The sequence below is a fragment of the Sorex fumeus genome, unplaced genomic scaffold (genome assembly GCF_029834395.1).
Source record: "Sorex fumeus unplaced genomic scaffold, SorFum_2.1 ptg000073l, whole genome shotgun sequence".
NCBI classification, from domain to species: domain Eukaryota; kingdom Metazoa; phylum Chordata; class Mammalia; order Eulipotyphla; family Soricidae; genus Sorex; species Sorex fumeus.
Genome location: NW_026606130.1, coordinates 3,462,131 through 3,481,873, shown reverse-complemented (window position 1 = coordinate 3,481,873; position 19,743 = coordinate 3,462,131). Strand labels below are relative to the sequence as shown.

Genomic DNA, 19,743 nt, shown 5'->3' with positions numbered 1-19,743 from the left:
TCTCCTGCCACTTTTAGCTTTCTCGACCCTTTCCACCTCCCAAGCCCCTCCTTGGTAGCCTCAGATATGTTTTCAGAGCCCAAGAATTTCTTTTTATTGGCAATTTCCTTTTTTGTTTCTTCCTTCTATGCCTGACTTATTTTTCTTAGCATGACACTCTGTAATTCCATTCAAGATGTAGAAAAAGGCAAAATTTCATTCTTTCTTATATATGAGTAATATTTCATTGTTCATACGTATCATAATTTTCAATATATAAAATGTATTCATTTTGACAGTACCTGCATACCTTATTTTTGTACATGTATCTTATTATTTGTACATTTTATGACAGTACCTCATTATTTTGTACATGCAGTGCTGCTGTACCATGTCCACCACCACAGTACCAAGATCTCTCCACTGTTATGTCAAGGTCCTTCTCCCCTCCTCCCAACTCAGCATCGTAAGATAACAGTTCCATTGAGCACAACTCAGGATAGGTTTCCATTGAAGATATGAGAAAAGAAATCTTACAGTTTGTTTCAAGTTGGATGGTAGAGGAGGAAGTCACACTAAGTGAAGTGAGTCAGCAAGAAATAGACAATACCATATGCCGAGGAGTGAAATTACTGGATCACACGGTCATTCTATATTTGTTTGGAGAAAAAAATCTTCATATTGTTTTCTTTTTTGTTCTTTAAAAATTTTTTATTTTATTTTTATAAAATTCAAACACCAATCCCACCACATTACACCTTCCCACAATCCTATTTCCATCCCACACTACAAACCCTGTCCCCAAAGCAGGACCAAAATAATTTATTTTGTATTGCTTGTTATGAATAATCCACTAAAAATGAGACAAAAACCAATTTCTTAGAGGAAAGTATGTTAAGATTGTGGAATTTCACCCAGAAGCCATTAAGCCCTTCTATAAGAGATTAGTAACATATTTAAGACGTGCTTATATCTTCACTTGATCACTTGACATCAAGTTACTCATCAATTTGCTGGAGTGGGCGCCAGTAATGTATACATTTGTCCCTGTTGTGTACTACTGTAGCCCAATGGTGTCTGCTCGCTCCAGGAACACGAAGAACCTCAAACCATTTGTTCAGGGTCTTGACAAAGAAGTCTGACCATCTTGTAGGTGGGTGGCCAAGCGATCATTTGATATCCCCTGGAATCCAGTTGGTAACAGCTCTAGTCCAGCAGTCGTCTCCAAATCCCATTACTTCTCTAGCCCATCTGATTTTCATTCCCTTGGCAAACAAGACAGCATCCCTGATTCTCAATCATTGACGGAGGTTGGAACTCCGGATTTCTTCTCTCACTTGAGTGAAGCGTGATACTACAAGCATAGCTCTTTTGATTCCTCTTTCGGGGACCCAAATGGCGTTCTCATCCTGTTTTCATAGACCCAGGTCTCTGAGGCATCTGTTAATGCAGGAAGAACGGTGGAATCGAAGAGATGTGCCCAAGCTAGAAGTTCTTAGTCCTCTTAGCTATTTCTTCGACGCTCTTGAAGGTGTTCCAAGCCACTCTCTTCCTCCTGCGCAGCTCAGGTACCAGGTCATTCGTCATGTTGACTCCTAGACCTAGGTACACATAACTGTTGCATTTGGAGATGTTCGTTCCGTTGAGAGTGAATGGAACATCAGGAATGAGACTGTTTCTCATGAACATTGTCTTTGTGAGATTCAGCTGCAGTCTGTCCTTTCCACACTCACAGTCGAAGTCAGCCAGTATTTGTGCCACTTGGCTAATGTTTGGTGTTATCAGAATGTCATCAGCGAAGCGGATGTGGTGTAGTTGCTGACCGTCTATCTTCACACCCATTCCTTCCCATTCCAGTCATGGCATGATGTTCTCAAGCGTGGCACTGAAGAGTTTCAGTGATATGGTATCACCCTGCTGAACCCCTCTCTTGCCATCGATGATCACTTCCTTGTAGAATGGTGAGTTGCTGGTAGTGAATCCATAATACAGCTCACGGAAGATCCTGATGTATTGAGTTTGAACGCCCTATTTGGCTAGGGCTTCGATGACCGCTTCAGTCTCAACAGAATCAAAGGCCTTCTTTAAATTGTAGAACATTAGGCCCTGCCGGTCTTCTTCCCATCCCATGTCAGTTAACCCGCCAGCACTCGAACCCAGGACTTAGTTTTCGCCAAGCAAGTGCCCCAGGCATCCTGTAGGATGCTGAGACAAAAGCAGCTCTGAGCCTCTTCCTCTTCATCCCCAACACCCTGCTGGTCTTCTTCCCCTTACAGCCACTACCCCCCACACACCAGGTTCCCGTGGGGACGTGCCCTCTTTAGAAATGGGTGTGGGTTCTGCAGAAGTTGGTGTGGCCTAATTTCAGCCACAGTTAGTTTACTCATACCAAGAAATCTAGTGGAACATATCAGTTCCCATAACTACATACCAACATGAAGAAACAACGCAAATCCCCATCATGTGGGGACAAAGATGAAGAGTCCAGAAGCCTCAGTAAGTGCTACTCACCGAAAGGACCTCTCTGAGATAGAATTCAGATATGAAGTCATGAAGATGTTTAATGAACTCAATGAAACAGTCAGACAGAAATCCAGTAAGGTAAAAGGTAAAGGCCCTCCCGTTGATCGTCGATTTGCTCGAGCGGGCCCAGTAACGTCTCCATTGGAGACTTTGTTGTTACTGTGTTTGGCATATCGAATACTCTCGGTAGCTTGCCGGGCTCTCCGAGAGGGGCGGAGGAATCGAACTCGGGTCAGCCATGTTGGCCGCTTGTAAGGCAAACGCCCTACCCGCTGTGCTATCACTCCAGCCCAGAAATCCAGTAACATGACAGAAAAAAATCGACAAATTACGGGAAGAAATGACGGCAGAAATGTCACGAATAAAAGATTCTGTAGATGAAATAAAAAACTCAGTCTGTGCCCTCAACTGTAGAATGACCACAGCTGAGGACAGAATCAGTGAGCTGGAAGATCAGCTGCACCAAGCCAACAGAAAATAACAAACAATGGCAAGAGACCTCAAAATAGCTCTAGAGCGAATCAGAGTCTTAGGAGATGATTCCAAGAGGAACAACATTAGAATCATTGGAGTACCAGAAACTCAGGGATTGTTTGTTTGAAAAAGCCATTGTCAAACAAATCATTGCTGAAAAATTCTCAGAGCTGGACAGTGCAGCCATTCAGATTCAAGGAGCCCAAAGGGTGCCAGCTAAAAGAGACCATAACAAAAACACTCCAAGACATATCATAGTTAGAATGACCAATGCCGCCAATAGAGACACAATACTGAAAGCAACAAGGGCAAAGAAGAAAATCACATACAAAGGAGCACCCCTTAGATTCACAGCAGACCTATCAGAGGAAACCCTCCAAGCCTGAAGGCAATGGTGGGATATAGTGAAAAAAAACTCACTGAAATGAATGCTTCACCAAGAATATTCTGTCCAGCTAAGCTCTCACTCAAACTCGAAGAAGTGGTATACTATTTTCTAGCTAAACAGCAGCTCAGGAACTTCATAGACTCAAAACCAAAACTAAAAGAAGGCCTAAAGGGGCTACTATAAGACAAGACAAACCCTACAAGCAGAGCACACCCTTACAGAAAGATGACACAAAACCCCATAAAATAATCTCTCTCAATGTCAACGGTCTAAATTCACCAATTAAGAGACACAGAGTGGCAAAATGTACTTGCCATAGCGCTTAGGAAAGAGAAAGATATTAAGGGCATTCAGGTAGGAAAGGAAGAAGTCAAGCTCTCACTATTCGCAGATGATATGATACTATACTTAGAGAACCATAAAACTTAATACCAAGAAACTCCTAGAAACAATAGACTTGTATAGTAAAGTTTCAGGCTATAAAATCAATACCCAAAAGCCCACGGCTTTCCTATCCACAAAGAAAAGTGAGAGAGAAGAAAGTGACATGAAAAACAATGCCGTTCACAATTGTGCCAAGAAAATCAACTACCTAGGAATTAGCTTAATTAAGGAAGTAAAGGATCTGTACAAAGAAAACTAAAAAACTCTTATTCAGGAAATAAAAGAGGACACGACAAAATGAAAAAGATATCCCCTGATAAAGGATTGGGAGAATTAACATTGTCAAAATGGCAATACTTCCCAAAGCATTGTATAAACTCAATGAGATCCCCATAACGATACCCATGACATTCTTCAAAGAAATGGAGCAAACACTCCTGAAATTCATATGGAACAATAAGCACCCATGAATAGCTAAAGCAATTCTTGGGAAAAAGAAAATGGGAGGAATCACCCTCCCTAACTTCAAACTCTACTAAAAAGTAGTAATAATTAAAACAACATGGTACTGGAACAAAGCCAGAGCTGTAGACCAATGGAACAGGGTTGAATATCCTGACATCTCTCCCCAAGCATAAGTCATCTAATCTTTGATAAGGGAGCAAGAAATGTGAAGTGGAACAAGGAAAACCTCTTTAACAAATTGTGCTGGCAAAACTGGAAAGCTACATGCAAAAAAATAGGATCAGATCTCTGCCTAATCCCATATACAAAAGTAAGATCAAAATTGATTAAAGACCTCAACATCAGACCGGAATCCATAAGGTACATTGAAGATAAGGTTGGCGTAACCCTCCATGACATTGAATTAAACGGTATCTTCAAAGATGTCACGCCACTGGCCAAGCAAGTGAAAACAGAGATAGACAAATGGGACTGTCTTAAACTAAGAAGCTTCTGCACCTCAAAAGAAACAGTGACCAAAATAAAAAGACAGTCTATAGCATGGGAAATTTATTCGCCCAATACACATCTGACAAGGGGTTGATATCAAGAATATACAAAGTACTGGTTGAACTTCACAAGAAGAAAACAACCAACCCCATCAAAAAATCGGGCGATGAAATGAACAGAAACTTTCTCAAAGATGAAATCCGAATGGCTAAAAGGCACATGAGAAAAAGCTCTATACCATTAATCATCAAGGAGATGCAGATCAAAACAATAATGAGATGTCATTTCACACCACAGAGACTGGCCCACATACAAAAAAACAAAAACAACCGGTTTTGGCGTGGATGTGGCGAGAAAGGGACCCTCCTTGGTTGCTGGTGGGAATGCCGACTGTTTCAGCGCTTTTGGAAAACAGTATGGACGATTCTCAAAAAATTAGAAATTGAGTTCCTATTTCACCCAGCAATACCACTCCTGGGAATATATCCCAGAGAGGCAAAAAAGTATAGTCGAAGTGACGTTCGCACTTGTTTGTTCATTGCAGCACTGTTTACAATAGCTAGAATCTGGAAAAAACCTGAATGCCCAAGAACAGATGACTGGTTAAAGAAACTTTGGTACATCTACACCATGGAGTACTATGTAGCTGTTAGAAAAGACGAAGTCATGAAATTTACATACAAGTGGTACTACATGATAAGTATCATGCTAAGCGAAATGAGTCAGAAAGAGAGGGACAGACATAGAAATATTGCATTCATCTGGAGAACATAAAGCAACAAAATAGGAAACTAACACCCAAGAATAGCAGAGAAAAGTACCAGGAGGTTTACTCCATGGCTTAGAGGCCAGCCGCACAGAAAGGGGAAAAGGCAGCTCAGATATAAAAGGGAGGACCAAATAAAGGGTTTTGGGAGGATCCTCCCAGGATGGGAGATGCGTGCTGAGAGTAGACTTTAGACCGAATATGATTGCCACTCAATACCTTTTTTGCAAACCACAGCACCCCAAAGGAGAGAGAAAACAAAGGCGAATGCCTGCCACAGAGGCAGGGTGGGATGGGAGGGACAGGGTGTGGGAGGGATACTGGGATCATCGGTGGTCGAGAATGGTCACTAGTGGAGAGATGGGTATTCGATCATTAGATAGCTGAAACCCAAGCATAAAAATTTGTAAATCAACAACTGTACCTCATGGTGTTTCACTAATAAAAATCTAAGAAAAAATAAGATTCAGGATTGTGAGTGCATGATTGCACATGCAAGTAAATCTGAAAACCCAGTATATCTGTCTACATTCTTTTTGGTTAATTATTCAGTCCTCATGATGTGATAAATATAAATGCAATATTCAGTTTCATATTTAATATGAATGTCATTAGTTCCTTGAAATCTAGGATGCACATTAATAAATAGGCTTTCCTAAGAAATTCCACTAGGGCATATATTCCCTTGCAGACTAGTAGATCTTAAACTCCAAGACAGCTAGATAAGGTAGGTATACCAGATCATGGTTTTGCATATTCTATTGAATTAAGTTATGATACAGACCTTTTAGGCCTGCCGTATATAGTACCATCAGCTTGGTGGTTTAATATAATATGATATTTATCCATCTTACCCTATCTGTTGACTTCAATAATCTAAAATCAAGTTGTCTACAAGATTAATTACTTCCAAATAAATCAAGTTCTATGAGTTTCTGGTAGTTATTAAATAACCCTGGTGCTTTTTAGTTTATAGATGTGCACTCCATTCTCTGTTTTATCTTCAAATGGCTTTCTATCTTAATAATAACTAAAGTAGGCATTGGGTTTAAGGTGTACCATATATTCAGTATGATATGATTCTCAGATACAAATTTGATGTGCAAAGAGTTCTTTTAAAATAGTCTCATTTATAGGTTTTGGCATTAGGGTGGGAATCTACCTTTTTGGAGACCACTGTTCAAATCACTATACAGATACACTGTTTTTTCAATTCAGTGTTCCAATTAACTTAAAATGTCAGTTTCATAGTATTATCATAGAAAATAACACAAAGATTTGTTCCTAGATTGTATGAACTACATTTATGCTCATGTACATAAAACAGTAAGCAATTTTTAGTTTTTGTCTAATAAAGTGTTTAAAAGTAAAGGTAAAGGTAAAGGGCCTCCCGTTGTTCATCGATTTGCTCGAGCAGGCCCAGTAACGTCTCCATTGGAGACTTTGTTGTTACTGTGTTTGGCATATCGAATATGTCACGGGGAGCTTGCCAGGCTCTGCCGTGCGGGCGAGAAACTCTCGGTAGCTTGCCGGGCTCTCCGAGAGGGGCGGAGGAATCGAACTCGGGTCGGCCATGTTGGCTGCGTGCAAGGCAAATGCCCTACCGCTGTGCAATCGCTCCAGTGTTTAAAAGTAAAAAAATTAAATCGTAGAACATTAAACAGAGTAGCATCTTGAACTCCCGAGAAACCTAAATGAGTTTGGTTACCGTGTGGATATAGTTGATTGTGCTGAATCCTTTTCGGAACCTGGCTTGCTTACATGGTTGCCCTTCATCTAGTGTTCTGCCAATCCTATTCAGGATGACTCGAGTGAACACCTTGTAGACGACAGACAATAAGGCAGAACGGGGGATAGTTTCTGATGTTGTGGATGTCTCCCTTCTTGTACAGCAGAGCAGTCCTGCTGGTTTTCCATTGGGACGGAACCTTGCATTCAGGCAGGTTGTGTGTGAAGAGCTGAGCAAGTGTATTGATGAGTACTAACGGCAGGTTCTTAAGGTCTTTGGGTATGATCTTGTCTGGGTCGGGTGCTGTTCGCTTCTTTACCAACGAAATGGCGTGTTGTATTTCGGAAGGGAGAACGTTGGGAACAACATATCCATCCTGCACAATTTGGTATGTGGGCATGTGGACGTGGCTATCAAAGATATCTGAGTAGAAGTCATGGATAATCTTCTCCATTGCCCTTCTGGAAGATGTCATAGATCCATCAGGACGTCGGAGGGCAGTCATCTTGGTCTTGTAGTTGGCGAAGGACAGGCGGGTGTTACGAATGCTTTTCCTGGCTTCTGCCGCATCTACCAGCACTTCTGCTTTTCTCTCTTTGAGGTCTTCCTTTATCGCTTCTCTGCACTGCTTTGCGAGCTCGGACGTTCGTTTGTGTTTGCCTGAAGCTTGCGCCAAGCCACGTTGGTAAATAAGCTTGAGAGTTTTCAAAGACAGGTGTCTTTTTGTGGCTATGTCTCTCTCGGCATTCCTCGCACAAACAAGGAGATGCTGAACCAGACAATCATATTCTTCGTCAATGTCAGCGACGGAATCTTCCCATGTTGCTGTAACAGTCCCAAAGAGCTCCCAATTGGTGGTCTTTCTGAGAGTTCTCTTCTTAAACTTTGCAGCCCTTTCTCCCCTCTCTGTGAAGTAGAATTTTGCATGAAGGAGACGGTGGTCCTATCCCATTTGGAATTTTGGGACAACAGCTACTTCCACTACCCAGTCGCCACCACACTCCAGACCACTTGATATATGCCTCATCGCCTGACCTCCACGATCTCCACTACCTCCACTACCCAGCTGCTGCCACGCTCCATGCTGCTTTCCGGACCACTTTGTGGCCGTGCGACACCTCATAAGACACTTAATACCCATCTTCCAAGATTACTGAACCATATTTGATGGGGTTCAAATATGGATTGAAGCATGGGAACACCTACAAGGGCAATTAGAGGCCGCCCTAAAAGCCTCTATCACTCTCAGAAAATACGGCAAGCTACCAAGAGTATCACACCAGCATGGCAAAGCCCGGCAAGCCCTCCGTGGCTTATATCTATATAAATATATTTCCCCTTAAGATTGGTTGCCTTCTACTTTAAATCCAATCAAATGTGGTATGCTACTCTTGGTATTTTAGTTGTGTAAAGTATGAGATGTCACAGCTACGTGGTCCAGGAATAACTTGACTCATGGGTGAGGCTTGACTCGAGCATGTGGAGAGTGGCCATGAACAAGCTGACCGTTGAGTTCTGGAGGTTTTAGTCTGCTGGGGCTGGCTTTGTTGGGGTAGGGAGGGTCCTCACCCGCGCCCGTCCTCCCCAGGTTGCCCTGAATGAAACAGCCTGGCGTGGGGTCCAGCAGCATGGCTATGGAGTATCTCCATATTGTTTTCTGTCAGTGCTGAACCAGAAGACAGTTCCCCCAACAGTAAACAAAGGTTCCTTTCCCACCAAATGTCTGCTAGCATTGGTTGTTCCTAAAATTTTATTTTTATTATTTTTTTAATGTATGAGCACTGCTATTTATTCAGCCCTTGATTAAGCTGATTGAACTGTTCCTAAACTTTTAATATGGGCCATGCTCACTGGTGCTGATATCTCATTGTCACTTTTACAGTGTAGAAGCTTTTTAGTTTGATGAAGTCCCATTTGTTTATTATTATTTTTATGGGAGAATAACATGTTATTATGTTATTAACATAACATAATACTTGTTATTATAACATAATACTTAATACTGTACTAGTTGGACTTAAAATACTCTCTGAACGGGCAATGAGTTTATACACCAAAAGCGTACCCCTTCCTCAAAAATAATGAAATAAAATAAAATATAACATTCAGGAAAAATAAATTAGTCCTGCATCAATTACTAGCTATATGCACGTGGCTTCGCACGATTACTTTCCCATTCCACCTTTTTGTTTCCTAATCTATAGAATGAGGGAAAAAACATGTATGTCATATAGGGGCTGCTAAGAGGACTAAATGAATCATTACATGAGTAGCCCTCAGAACAATGCTTTACACAAATTAAGCATAAAATAAGGTAACTATATTCTGATTCAAATAATTTAAAATATTTTACAAATCGGTAGAGAAGCACTTTACCCTTCGAAACAGAATTATAAATCATAGTTTAGGGGTTAATACAGAAATGATCTATATTATAGTGTGATTTGTTTTGTAATTGCACTGCTAGTAAATGTGTAAAAATATATACTACTGGATGTGTGAAGTTTGACTGTAAAAAGCATTTTCCAAGTGTTTGATTTTAATATGAAACAAAAATCTAGTAGTTAGCTGGTTTACAAAAATAATTGCCTATGGATACCATAACATACTAGGCAACAACTTCCATGATCATCTATTATTAATTGATAGAAATATATGCTTTTGAGGCATTACAGTTAAAAAGGCAATGGATCAAAATTTATGAATATATATGCATGAATCTATGAAAGTGTATCATATAACTTAATTTTACAAGTTTTTTTGCCACTGGTAGCATTATAAATAAGTATCATTTATTCACTCTGTGATAGATTTTTTAATGCCTACAAAATATAAATAAAATGGAAAATACTATTGAAAACAAAGTTGAAGAATATAAATTTAATACTAAGGGATGACTCAGGGCCAAAACTAGCTTGAGATCATGAGTTAAATCTCCATTGATGCCTACAAGCTCCAAAATCTTGCAACTATGATGTTTCAATTTGTGCCACAACACAATATGTTGTTTCTGGCCCACTGCAGTCCAGTGTCTATAAGCACCATAACTAAGGTGTGCTACCCTTAATGAGCACAATGGTTAAAAGATGTACAAGCAAAAAGATCAGGAGTGCAAACCCAGTGAGCACATGAATGATTGCAACAGCAATCCACAGGAGCACACAACCAGAATATGAGTAAACACCACAATTAAAGTAGTGCAACCCTCAAAAACTACAACTCAATCTGTGAAACTTCAGTGAGTCGTTCAACCAACTGTGTGAACACCACAATCTGATGTGTGAACCCTCAGCTCCCCCAGCCAGCACCACACTACATATATGAGTACCAGAACCCAAGCAGGCGTAATCCCTGGTCATCATAACAAGGAAATAGAAAAGAAAAATGTGTATTCTATTTTATCCCTAAAAATATTGCAAATTTTATCATAAATTCTAACACCCCATTTAGAACAATCTGTAAACAACTGGGGTACACATTTAGATGGAAAATAAAAGAATAAAACATAAATTGACACTGCTTTAAAAGTGAAAATTTAACCAAAAGTATAAAATCTGAAAATTATTTCATTTTTTTGCTTTTTCTTTTAAGTGCCTATTATAGAAACAATTATGGATGTGACTGCAAATTTAGGCAAAGAGACAGTCTACACAGAGGTCTGACATTAAAGATTTTTGAATGAAGCAAATTTAATAATGTAAAAATTGAAAAGTGAATCAATTTGCATATACAATATATGCTAAAATATTTGAAATGATTAGCATAAAATATAGCTGTTTTGAATTATTTAATAAAATTGTGAAAATGACAGAGTCTCCTACCCTATGCCTGACTGTCTCCACCAGGGCCCAACAGCTGAAGACCACCGAGGCCCAGCCAAGGCCATGCTGAGAGCACTCTCCACACACTTGGATGAGCCTCACGCATAAAAGAACTGACAGAGGAACCCAGGTGTGTGGGACCCGGGGCTGAGATCTCCAAGCCTGTACAGTTTGGGACTGGACCTGCCAGTAACTAGACAGTTACACCCACCAACTGCCGTGTAACTCCAACAACGGCCAGGATCCAGAGATCATCACACTCAGCTCCTGGGAGAGAACAAGACAGAGTCTCCTACCCTATGCCTGACTGTCTCCACCAGGGCCCAACAGCTGAAGACCACCGAGGCCCAGCCAAGGCCATGCTGAGAGCACTCTCCACACACTTGGATGAGCCTCACGCATAAAAGAACTGACAGAGGAACCCAGGTGTGTGGGACCCGGGGCTGAGATCTCCAAGCCTGTACAGTTTGGGACTGGACCTGCCAGTAACTAGACAGTTACACCCACCAACTGCCGTGTAACTCCAACAACGGCCAGGATCCAGAGATCATCACACTCAGCTCCTGGAAGTGCGCGGCCGCTAAATGACATCTTATCATCTCATTCCTAATTCGGTCAAACTGGCAGGCTACCAAATGTAACATGCCCACACGGCAGAGTCTGGCAAACTCCCCGTGGTATACCCAATATGCCAAATACCAGTAACAATGATGGGTCTCATTCTCCTAACCCTGAAAAAGCCTTGAATATGGCACTTTAAAAAAAAAATCTCAGGGCTAGGACGAAGAAGACGTTACTGGCACCTGCTCGAGGCAATCGACGAACAACAGGGTGGTCGTGATCGTGGTCGTGATCGTGAAAATGTAACTATACGAAGTATGATTTAATATTTCATAAATATATGAACTATACTTTGAATTATACAATGAAATATTTTATAACTTACGTATGTATATATACAAATGTTTATGATTAGCAATGTGATTTTATTTCTTTATTTTGCCTATCATTGATCTGTGATTGCTTTTAAATAAGTTTATATTTTTTGAATGGCTGGAACGATAGCACAGTGGGTAGGGTGTTTGCCTTGCATGTGGCCGACCTGGGTTCAATTCCTCCATACCCCTCAGAGAGCCAGGCAAGCTACCAAGAGTATCCCGCCCACATGGCAGAGCTTGGCAAGCTCCCCATGGCATATTCAACATGCCATGAACAGTAACAACAAGTCTCACAATGGAGACTTTACCAGTGCCCGCTTGAGCAAACGATGAACAATAGGAGGACAGTGCTAGAGTGATATGTTCTTTGAATAACAAGTAAAACAAGCTGTTAATTTTATTCAAATAAGCTTTAAAATTTTAATTTAAAATGAGGTATATTTTATAGAATTTGATTGGCAGAAAGCATTTTATACTACCAGTGAAGAACTTATGCTAGAAAATGGATGTTCTTCCCAAATATTGATGGAAGTATAAATCGGTATATACACATCCCATTTTCAATTTAATTTCTATATATGTATGTAAGTAAAATGAATCACAGCAAAATTATTTAAGACATACTTGTGTTTAATGGGAAAAATTTAGAAAATACTTTAAAGTCAAAAGTAATGAAACACTTTTAAAACAATTCAGATTTACCTATCCAATAATAAATGAGCTGTGGGAAAATACTGAATAACCAAAATATTTTAGATAATTTTACATTATAGTGACAAAGAAGTTTTACATAATACTTTCAGTGTGATCCTATGTTTGTTAAAAAATTTACAAAAAATAGGCAGTGATCACAAAACATAAAATAATCTCTATGAAAGAAGTTGTGTGTAATTAATATATGTGTCCTCATTCAAGCAATGCATTTGAAAATGAAATAAAAGAAAAACTAAACACATGTATTCAATTTCTCACAGCTTAAAAATACCAACTTGAGAACATGACCAGGGATATAAACACTCTCCTACACTGCTGATGAGTATAAACTTTATGGAAGAAGCATCTGGCAACAGATTGGCAAGGTATATAAGGCATTTAAACAGCTTCACATGTCAATAAAATATTCAGTTTACAAAGTGCTTGCCATAGACCTTATTGTATTACCGAAAAGAATGAAACATAAATAAAAGCGCTGAGATTTAGAAATTGTAATGCATAAAATGAAAAACAAAGGAAACAAAATTAGATAATACTTAATAAATTGTAAAGATTTAATTAGCTAATCACAGTAAAGTATCTCATGATGAAACAATGCATATTGTATTTTGAAGGCATATTTATTCAGGTACATGTTTAATGTGTTTCAATTTTTGTGTCATGTAGAATTAAAATGATTTAAATTTCTTTTTTTAATTAAAAGGATACCTATATTAATAGGATATAATTTTCACAAAACTAACAAAAAATCAGATATTATCCATCATAATATAGTGGAAACTTATAGAAATTATTAAAATATAATTGCAGAAAATTTCTCCAGATTTCTTGGTCAGATCAAATTATTTGTGTACTTGAAGAGGGGAAATAAGGACTACATTTAGAGATAGCCATTCACTTAAACACTAAAAGAACAAATATCAGATATTCCAGATTATTTGAACCTTCAATTGTTCTTTTAGCAAGTTTCCTCAAGAAAAATGTTAAAGTGAACAAGGTTTGTGCAATATAATATTATTAGCAGCATGGGATTGAATAAGAAACACACACAAAAAAAAACAAAACATTGAGGATGTAATAAACAAATTACTCTATATATATCGAAATGCAGATATAGATGTATACATATATCTATTACTCTATTTATCCCATCGATTGGAACAATAAACAGACATAAAATTTTTATGAGAGTATTTAATGACAGGGAATGAAATACAAGAATTATCCATATATACATCTATATCTATCCATATTATATATCCATGTGCAGAAAAAAGGAAATATTGAAACACATTAAAGGAAATACTGAAATACATTAAAAGTCACAGATACTTCACACAAACTTTGGTGCAAAGTACAGATATATATGTTTAGGAAATGTAGGAGTGATAATTAAAATTATTAGCAACATTAATATTTTGTGTGTGGGAAAATGATTAGGAATATAGAGAAGATCATTAGAATCAATTATTAGCAACATTAATATTTTGTATTCTTTGTGATATTTTTCTGCAATGAAGCTGAATTATTTTTTCTGACAATGGCAGAGAAGAAGCTAGGAAGAGAGCACAGGGGAAGGAGGTGATAAACAGTATTTACATCCAGAAAAACAAACAAGGACAGAAAAAAAAACATTTGCAGCCCTTCAAGCTGGCCTAAGACACACACACACACACACACACACACACTCACACAAATGCGCGTGCCCCCACAGAGGCACATCAAGTACAGTGACCAGGAAATTATATAGGGGAAACTGGCATACCCTTTTTACTAGCTACACTGGCCGGCATGAAAGCAAATCGGTACAATGCGTTAAGATGGGGATCATTGGCAATACTCAGGACAAGTCTTTAAGTGTCCATATGTGGACCCTGTTTAGTCCACAATTAAGGATACCATCCAGTACGCTAGCAAAGATTTGGCTTGGCAAAGAGGATTCACTCATCAAGAGTATGGAGTGTGTTGGGTCTGAAGAGAGGCAAAGAACTAGGCACCACCTGAATGTCCAGCAACGTGGGAATGATCACAGAAATGTTTAAAAGGTCCATAGCTACACTCTGCAGGCACTGAAGATGACGTTTTTTGAAGCCTGTTGAATAACAAGGAAAGAAGTTCGATGGGTCACTTTGTTTGGTTTTAGTTTCTGAAAGAGCAGGTTAAGAAATGTCACATACATAAACCACTCTATAACAGCATGTTAAAGGAGGAGGAAGGTGGAGTGGGGGGGGGGCAAGGAAGGGACGGAGGGAGGGAGCGGGAGAAGAGATCCAGGGAAAACAGCACACCCCCAAGGTAAAGGTGGTTGTCTCTGGGTAGTAGGATCATTGGGAGCAATTCCTCTCCTGGTTTCCCTTTATCTGACTTCCTTCTCCTTTCTGATGTTCCTACCAGGAAACTGGATCGCTTGTCAGTGAACAAGAAGAGAAAGAAAGTACTCTTTAAACCAAGCCACAAGGAGAAGAGGCAGTTTTTAACTTATAAAGTGGCACAGATCAGCAAGATTATTCAAGACGCCCTTGGTGCACGTGTGGTAGTGGGTGGGGGGAGCGGGGAGCGGGACGGGGTGGGGTGGGGTAAAGGGTAAAAAGGGCAAAGATGGAGCAGAAGGTAGTAGGGGAGGAGGTGAAGGAGAGGAGGGGGGTCGGGGAAGGAGAAGGTTGAGGCAGTGGACAGGAAGGGGGGAGGGGGCAGAGACAGAGACAGAGAGAAAGCGACAGAGACAGAGAGATGCACTCCCAATACAATACACTGCTGGTGGGTTTGAAGGGACGAAGTGGGGAGGGAAGGGGTTGTAAACCGGGTGGGAGCCAAGGTGTGGCTCAGCTGGCTGACCCTCCAGGACGCCTTCATCGCAAGGCGGCCTCCTCATCGGTGTCTTCCTCGAAATCCTTGACGTCAGCACTGGTGGACTGCCTGGCCCAGGCTCCCCTTTCAGCCTCTCGCTCTTTATGCGACTTAAACCTCCCAACGAAAATTTTGCGGTAGTTCAGGAACATGCCATTCATCGCATCGATGGCCCGCTCCGCGGACTCCTGCTTCTGGAAGTGCACGAACCCGTAGCCTTTGGGCCCCTTCTCGTCGCAGGCCACTTTGCAGGAGAGGATGTTGCCAAAGGCCGAGAAGATGTTGTAGAGTGCCTTGTTGTCGATGGTCTTGCCCAGGTTCTTGATGAAGACGTTGCCTACGCCGCTCTTGCGGAGCGAGGGGTCCCTCTGGGACCACATGATGCGCACCGGCCTGCCCTTGATGACATCAAAGTTGAGGGTCTCCAGGGCCCGCTTGGCGTCCACCGGTTGCTGGTAGTTGACATACGCGTAGCCCAGGGACCGGCGGGTGATCTTGTCCCTGCAGATGCGGATGGACAGGATGGGCCCGGCTGGGCTGAACTTCTCGTACAGCATTGCCTCGGTCACCTCGGGATGCAGGTCGCCCACGTACAGAGAGGCCATGGGAAAGTCTGGGTTCCCCTCGGAGCCCCCGCGGGGCTCCGCATCCGCATCCGCATCCGCGGCGGCGGCTGCCTCCGCGTCCGAACCCGCACCCGCCTCCCCCGAGGGGGGAGCCGCAGTGTCCGGCGCGGCGCTCGCTTCGGCCGCGCTGCCCTCCGCCACCGCCACAAGGGCTGCCTCCGCCGCGGCCCCTGCCTCCTTCCCCGCCAGGGTGGCCGCCGCCTCCCCCAGGGTGGCCTCCGCCACTGCCTCCTCTGCCGAGGCCGAGGCCTCCCCCTCAGCCTCCACTTCGGCTTCCGTCTCGGCCACCGAGGCCTCCGCCACCGCCTCGGCCACGGTCGCCGCTGCAGCCTCTGCCGCCGCCGCCGCCGCCGCCACCTCCGCCGCCGCCAGGGTCGCCGCTGTCGTGGCCACGGTCGCCGATGCCGCCGGGCCGCTGCCGCGACCTCCCTTCCCGGAGCTGGGTGCGGGGTGGGGGTGGCGGGCGCAGGGAGGCGAGAGGGGGCAGGAGGGCAGGTGGGTGCCCGAAGCCCTGCCCGGGAAGCGGAGCCTGAGCTGGGGAGGGAGCGCGGCTCAGGCGAGCAGATGGAGCCGGGGCACCTGGAGGAAGAGTCTGCCAAGAGGGCGCGGGTGAGAGTCGCTGCACCCCGCAGCCCGCAGCCCGCAGCCCGCAGCCCGCAGCCCGCAGCCCGCAGCCCGCAGCGCGCAGCCCGCCGCTGCTGCCGACGCTCGGTCGCGGACTAGAGTGCGGGGCGCGGGCAGGCGGGCAGCCTGTGGTGGGGGGCGAGGGGGTGTTGGCGTCTGTAGTCCGGGCAGCTGGGAAGGCTTCTGTCTCTTTGGTTCCCCCTGTGGCTGCTGCGGGGCTGCGGGGCCGCGGGCGGTGGGAGGGGGTGGGGACTCGAGCGCCAGGCCCGGCTGGTGGCGGCCGGGGACCGGGGAAGGAGGGGGGGGGGGGCGCGGGGCGGCCACTGAGCTTCTGCCTCTCGGTCACCTGGACAACCGTCAAGAGCGGACTCGGCACAGGGCTCCACCACCGGCCCAGGGAACAGCGCGTAGGTGCACGGACTTGCGTTTTCTTTGCTGCCCTCCGCAGACATCTAGATGATGCGACCGGCAACTTTGCAACCGCGGGTGGCTGCCTTGACGCTACAGCTACACTTGTCACACATCTCCCTCTCTTCTCTCTTCTCTTCTCTCCTCTCTCTCTCTCTCTCTCTCTCTCTCTCTCTCTCTCTCTCTCTCAAATAACTCCTCTTCTAGGGAAGTGGGCCACTGGACCAAACTCCCCAGAAACCTGCTGTTCCATTTCTCCATGGTCCCTCCCCGCTTCTGCTCTTTTCTTCTTCTGCAATACTTGCAAAAGAACGAATGGGGGACTCCAAAACGAAGACGTGCTCATTCACCCACGATGACATGTCACAGGTTATGGAGATGATGCCTGTCCTGAGGGATACAGGACGTCTGGGAGGCAGGAGAACAGAGACTGGTTTCGAACTTGCCCTGGGGAGTTGGGGTGGGGAATCCTGCCCCTGCTCCCTGCTTTTGGGGAACTAGGAACATGCAGATCTCCGGTTCCCCTAACTCCTTCCTCCCGGCCCCCCACCTCCCAGCCACAGCAGGCACAGCCTGGAAGTCGGTCAGGGATCAAGTGTACCCTGTCCCTCCATGGCAACAACAAGGAGGGTGACGACTCAGAAGTGCCTCTGGGGTAGAATATTCAATCATAATTTATGATGTCGCGGGTCTTCTCCATTACCCCAAACTCCTGCCCTCCCAACCTCAACAAGTGCAGCCTGGAAATGAGTCAGGGACTAAGTGCCCCCTGTCCCTACATGGTAATAAGGGAGAGGAAGAGGAGGAGGAGGAAGGGGAGTCTCTGTGGTAAAGATAATAATGATAACAATATGCAGGTCTTTCCATTCTCTCATCTCATTCTGCCCTCCCCCGCTTCAACACGCACAGCCTAGAAATGGGTCAGGGATTAAGTGCACCCTGCTCCTCCATGGTAACAAGAAGGAGGAAGGGGACAAAGAGGAGGTGGAGGAGGAGGAGGAAGAGGAGGAGGAGGAGGAGGAGGAGGAGGGGCGCCAAGGAGCTCTTTTCGTTAAAAAAATGACAAGAATACTAGAAAACAGAATACTATAAAATCTGCTATACAAGATTTGAATTCTTGCAATCTGCGAAAGCTTGGAAGGATGTGTGGACACGCAGCGCAGAACGTTCATTAAAACATGGCAGACAGAGAAAGACGAAGACCACTCCACTGTGGAAGAGTATTAGACAAAGCAAAGAAGCAGCAAACCTAAACCCAAACAAACGCCTGGACATTTGACATTAAGCACCAAAAAGACAGTACTATAAGAGAAACAGGGAGAGGAGGGTCAGTTGTACAGTGTGGACCGCAATTAGAAGTTTTGTGGAGACCAGATTGTAGTGTTTGTCGATATCAAAATATGCTGGACACCTGGAACTTATAAATTGTCCCAAAGCCGTTGTTACCCCAGTCAGAATTTTTTCTAAGATAGGTTTGGAAACCAAGAATTTGGCAGAGTGTCAGGAGCCTGCACCTTTCTTCCCTTTCTTATGACACACCTCCTTCAGCCCCTCAGGAGGGAGAAACGGAAGGGCACAGGAATGGATTTCAGAGAGAGCAACAGAAAATCTGAGGAAGGAGTGGAATACAAAGAAGGCAAGGAGGCGAAGTAGTTCCAATGGAGAGAGGCACAGAGGAACTCCACAGAGGAAAGGGAAACAGAACGACAAAAAAGGGGATCTCTGTAAAGAAAAGCTCTTCTCATCAGCTTCTCCTTCACTTTCAAAACTGGAGAAAGGATTCCTGAGGAAGAGAGTAAAAGCAGAAATGTTTGGGGGGATAGAAAAATAGTTTGCATCACGTCTCATAACCCCCTCCCTCGCATAATAAAAATCATTACAGGATTTGGACCGATCAAAAAGTATTAAAAAAATAAAAGCCGTGGCTTGTGTTTAGGAAGAGTGGAAAGGGGTTTGGATGCACCCCTGTTACTTAACAGATAAGAACAAAAATACTTAACTAGTCTTGAAACAATACAACGAATTCAGCACATCGGTCCTTTGGATTGAGAGTGTGAAGGGAGAGATTAATAAAGACTGGAAAATAAGGGGAGGGGAAAGAACCCCAGGATGTTGGGCATACATACTTAGGAGTATGCTTACCACAAAGGGTTCATATGGGCCAAAGCGGGACACAGCACGTCCTGGTGTCATTCAGTGCATCACGATTAAACCACGGAAAAGCACACGTGTAGTGTATAGTGCTGTTGAGAGGAGCCTCCACCCATTTACGCTGAGATTAGTCAGAACAGTAGGTTGCAAAGAAGGAGATCATCCGGTCCAGTGATAGTCCAGAGGGTAGGGCACTGGCCTTGCACGCGGCCAATCCGGGTTCCTCCCCAGCATCCCATATGGTCCTCAGAGCACTGCCAGGAATAATTCTTGAGTTCACAACATGACCGGGTGTACCCCTGCCCAACAAAAGAAGAAGGGGATCATCTATTGTTCCCTTTCTTTGGGGGCAGAGCTCAGGAGTAGGGATATGAGGTTGTGATCTCATCATCTGCTTCCCAGTTCGCCATCTCCACC

General features: G+C 43.5%; 1 protein-coding gene across 1 annotated transcript; it reads right to left on the bottom strand.

The window, feature by feature from the left end:
• Nucleotides 1-15,374: 15,374 nt before the first annotated feature.
• LOC130038208 (polyadenylate-binding protein 1-like 2) lies at nt 15,375-16,184 on the bottom strand. The gene has a single exon (XM_056130141.1). The coding sequence runs from the start codon at nt 16,120-16,122 to the stop codon at nt 15,520-15,522; it is 603 nt and encodes a 200-aa protein (XP_055986116.1). The 5' UTR covers nt 16,123-16,184; the 3' UTR covers nt 15,375-15,519.
• Nucleotides 16,185-19,743: the final 3,559 nt, after the last annotated feature.

Coding starts and splice junctions, on each gene's coding strand:
- LOC130038208 (XM_056130141.1), bottom strand. CDS start 16,122: ATGGCCTCTCTGTACGTGGGCGACCTGCATCCCGAGGTGACCGAGGCA.